We start from the raw sequence: 4,935 nt of genomic DNA, 5'->3' as shown, positions 1-4,935 counted from the left end.
TAAAGATAGAAGAAAATGGACATGCTGTATATTCCCACACCAAAGGTTTTTCTTTTTTCAAATCCTAAAGGTGAATTAATTACTTGAACCACCACATGGATAGTTCCAATTAAGAAGCTCATCAATCATCTGCATCGCAATTCTATCTTCTTCATCTTCTTCACCATCATTTTGTGCGCACCCTTCTGACACACTTGACTCACTCTCTGCACGTTTCTTCCCAAGCTCCACCCTCACAATCCAATTCGACTCCGAGTCTGCTCCTGCACCCTTTTGCCACACTCCGATGTGGGAATTGTCAGCGTCTAGTCTCAGACATGTCAGCGAAGGAGAAGGCTCTCTGCAGCATTTCTTCAGCTTTCTACTCAGACGCTCTGAAAGAACACTCGGAGATGAAAAAGGGTCTTCACACACACCGGAAATGCTGCCACCTTCACCCTCCTTCGATGGTGCTGTAGGGAAATTCGTCTTCGCGTTTCTACCATTCATCAAAATCGCTGCTTCGTCGTATGCTCTCGCTGCTGCCTCTGCTGTCTCAAATGTCCCTAGCCACACCCTTCTCTTCCTGTTGTTCATCCAAAACTATCTCCGTTAAAACATAGAAAATTTTAAAACACCGATTGATTTGTAAGATGAAGTTTCCACTCACTTGTAATATGTAAATTTATTTTAACCTTAAATGATAAGAAATCTTTAATACATCCTCTCTTATATACTTATTGAGAACATGAAATTAAACATCGGTGATGGTTTGATAACATTATGATATCATGTAACAAGATATACTCAACAAAGTATTATTAAATTAGATTTCAAATGATTTTGTTATCAAATGAATTTTAAGCTTAATTTAAACTTATAAAAATTAAAGTTTGCACTTTCTTTTGTAAATATACTTAACCAAACACAAATTTTTTTAAAAAAAAGTTTAAAAGGAGATTAAGTATGGAAAGAAAAAGTTTACGACATGAAATTGCATGAGGTTAAAGTTGAAAGTATATGAAGGAATGGTGTGGGAAGAGGTGATTATTACAGCAAAGGGTGACGAATTTCTGAGACCCATGAACCCCATTGACGTTGCCTCACTCCTCTGAACTTCTTTGCCTGTACCATGGCTGTGTGTGGTGGGAAATAAGGGTACTTTAAAATGAAGAGAACCAAAGTACGAGGTAATTAAGATGGTGCATGAAATTAATATAAGGGTGGAGATAGAATAAAGACAAATGTGGAAGACTTGTACATAAGTTTCTGATAATGTCAGACTTATATAGATTGTCGGTTGATTTGGTGGGAAAGTGTGACCAAATAATTAGTCACAATATCATGAAAGAGATATATTTAAGTAAATATAAATTTCACTTTTTAAATTAACTTTTTGAAATTAGGTTCAACTTGAAATTACCTTTTTAAAATTATTAAGCTTTTTCGATTTTTACGTTTGATGTTTAATTATATATGTTTTCTAAAATTATTGATCATAAATGTTCTGCTTTAGAGTTATAGATCGTAGACGCTAAACTCGTATACTTTAGTGTTTTAGGTTATTTATGGTTGGAGATATTCAATATGACTAACTTATCTTTTAAGTAAACTTTTTTAATCCTTTTTTTAGTATTATTTAGTAATAGAGATGTACATAGTATTATTTTCGATTTAATCTTTTTTTATTTTTTTAAAGCATTTAATTGAATGAAGTTTATTTCTGTTTTTTTTTATCTTAAAATTTCTTTTTAATGCTTTGCAGTTATGATAAGCCCCTAACTTCTTAACAACTTAAATAAATGAACAACACTGGTAGGGGTTCTTTTTCTAACAGCCCTAGCTGTGCTCCAAAGAAAAAAGAAAATAATAGTAAAATAATTCTCTTCACTTTGAATTTACCAATAAAAACAATTATTACATAATCATAATGGAATGTTTTTCTTTTTTGTTTTTTTAAGACAGTAAGAGTATTTATTGCATGTCCATATTATATATATATATATATATATATATATATATATATATAATATAATATAATATAATTACTTTTCTTTAAATAATATTGACAAAAATCACAAAAAGTTGGATATATTTTATTATTAAGTTTTAAAAAAAATATAAATTTTGGCCATATGTATATATTAACTACATTAAGCATTTTATTAGGTAATTTGGTCATATACACTTTTAAAAATTAACGATACTTAAAAACAACTTTGTACTATTATATTAAATGCTTATCATAAATCCAAAATATTTTGATACATTAAAAAACATTTATTATTAAAAAATTAATTATATTATTTATACAATATTAATTATAAAATAAACATCAATGTATTAAATCTTTAAAATATTTACAATTAAATTATTGAAATGTTTATATATTAACAATTTAAGTTCCGCATGCAACGCTTATTTTGTGGGCAGATTTAATGATGTTGGCAAGTACGTTGACTTTACGCGTTCAACTTCAACTGTGACCCTATAACATATTCATTACATAATTCAATATTATTCTTTATTTATTAAGTTATTATTATTTCTATTTAAAAATTCGCAATTTTAACTTTATTTTTGTGAATATAACAATACACTTTAATTAGGTTTTTTTTCTAGTTATATTTTTTTTCATCCACAATAAACTTAAAATTTTAGATAAGATTTTAAACTTTTATAGTTAATTTATGGAAATGAGAATAATAAATTATACGTGAATAATGTGTTTATATAATATAACATTTTAATACATATTTTACTAGGTTTATACGTGTTAGCGAGGATTTGAATTCTTTATTAAAATTTTAATATTATGATATTAATATATTTTGAAGTCTTAATAGAACAAAGATATAAAAAAAATAATAATACAAAATTTGGACTGATTCTAATGATACCTCGCTAAAATATAATTTTACTTAAACAAGATAATTAAGTATATACCTTATGATAGATTCGATGATTTGAGACATATAAACAACCAAAAGTTTGAGTCCATCATAAATTGTTGGAGTATTTGGAGTATGCACATTACATTTTAATTAATTAAAGTTTTTTAAATGATACCTTAAATAAATATGTTGAATTTACAATTTAATTAGACTAAAACACAACAACAAAATAAAGTCTATAAATTAAGGATTGGACTCAAATGACAAATTTTATAAATCTAGGAACTAACATAACCTAAACAAATTAAGAATCATAAATTGATCAAAATTGCAATTTGACAAAACAAAATATAAAAAAAAAAAGTGTGATTACTTTCTTGTTTTAATCTTGTGAACAAGATTTGATTGTTGGACTTTTTTTTTGAAAGAAGAGGTGATTCATCATCCTTAGACTATTTTATTACTTTATTTGCAAAGGCACAAGAACACAGGTGTCCATGGTTGGAGCTTGTGGTGCTTTTCAATTTATTGTTGGAAGGGACGAAAAAGTGGACTTTCAAATTTCAACGGGTGGCTTCTATTTTTTTGTTTTTGTTTTATGGTAAAGAACAATCCAAAACATGCACAATTAATGTGTTTGACAAATTCTTTCTTCATACTCAACAACCTACATTCACTCCAATAAAATATTCCATTATTTTAATTGGATTCGTATATTCGAAGAAAGAAACCATCTTCCAAGTCATTTATTTATGTACTTGTTGTATCTAATTGAATAAACTATGTATATATAAATATAAACATTATAAAAATTTATAAGATAAAAGAAATTGGTTAAATAGTTATAATAATTTTTTTTCAGTTATAAAAATATATAAATTTCATATATATATATATATATATATATATATATATTAATATCATAATGTTATAAACATTATATAATAGATTATGTTTAAGTTTTAAAGTATATGCATATTTATAATTCGAGTTTATCTTTTAGAATAAATGATGCAGGACAACATTCAGTAACAGATAAAATTTCAATTAATAAGATTCCTATTTCTGTATTACAAAATCTAAGATAGGATTGGGTGAATTTAATGATTGAATCTTCAAAGCCTCTATATAAAGAGGATAGTGCAGTGAAAGCCATACGAGGAAAAAACAATAAGAAAAAAAAGAGATATGAGAATTAAAGAAGCACATTAGAATAAGGGAAACTAACAAAGAGACTCAAAGGAGAAATAAGAGTTGAATTGTGCATTTATTCAGACCTTTTTCAATCTCTAAGGTAAGGGAATGAGACATTTATCATTCTATCTTTTGACTTTTATTTTTCTTATCTCCTCATAATTATTTTTATATTTACCTTTAAGTGAGGTGTCCCTAACCTCATTCTAATTTATATTTAGTTCTCGTTCTTATTTATTTATTTATATTCATCTCTAGTTATGCACTGGTCATATTATTCAATTTATATTTATTCTCATTTATTTATTTATATTTATCTCCAGTTACGTACTGGTCCTTTCTATTTATGTATATTTATTTTAACTATTCATTGATTATATATATTTATTTATATAATTATATGGTTTAATATTGAAATAAAATTTATGATAAGTAAAGATTTAATTATTGTAGTTGGAGGTATAACCTTGGGGATTTAAATTAGTTAGTATTACTCAAGATGAGATGTTCTTGAGTTACTTTGTTGGCCATGAGCTCATTTATTCTGACTAGTCACTACAAAATTAATCAATATCTTTATAAAGTATGATAAAATCCAGTTTTATGGATTTGGGAGAATTTTCATTTCATTTTATCTTGTTATGATATGTTGTATATTTTTTATATGATATTTGTCTCACTTTCTTATTTTATGATTGTGTGTGAAAAACAAAATTTTATAACCTTATCATAGATGGCTGCTCCAAACATACCTGATCCCTTCTTCGCTGACATTGTGACTGTTTTCCCGAGGAATGCATGACAAACCAAAGCAGTAAATAATTCTGTAACATTTCAGGGAACGAGAAACTCTACTATTGCTTTTCTC

At 26.7% G+C, this 4,935-nt stretch overlaps 1 protein-coding gene across 1 annotated transcript; it reads right to left on the bottom strand.

Moving 5' to 3' along the window:
- Positions 1-1,186, bottom strand: LOC114192994 (ethylene-responsive transcription factor SHINE 2-like). The gene is made up of 2 exons (XM_028082679.1): positions 1,034-1,186; positions 1-565 (listed from the first exon to the last, which is right to left on the bottom strand). Exons 1-2 carry the CDS (start codon positions 1,111-1,113, stop codon positions 76-78), a joined length of 570 nt encoding a protein of 189 aa, XP_027938480.1. The 5' UTR covers positions 1,114-1,186; the 3' UTR covers positions 1-75.
- Positions 1,187-4,935: the final 3,749 nt, after the last annotated feature.

This window comes from Vigna unguiculata, chromosome 8 (genome assembly GCF_004118075.2).
Source record: "Vigna unguiculata cultivar IT97K-499-35 chromosome 8, ASM411807v1, whole genome shotgun sequence".
Taxonomy (NCBI): domain Eukaryota; kingdom Viridiplantae; phylum Streptophyta; class Magnoliopsida; order Fabales; family Fabaceae; genus Vigna; species Vigna unguiculata.
This window is presented reverse-complemented; position numbering and strand designations above follow the sequence as displayed.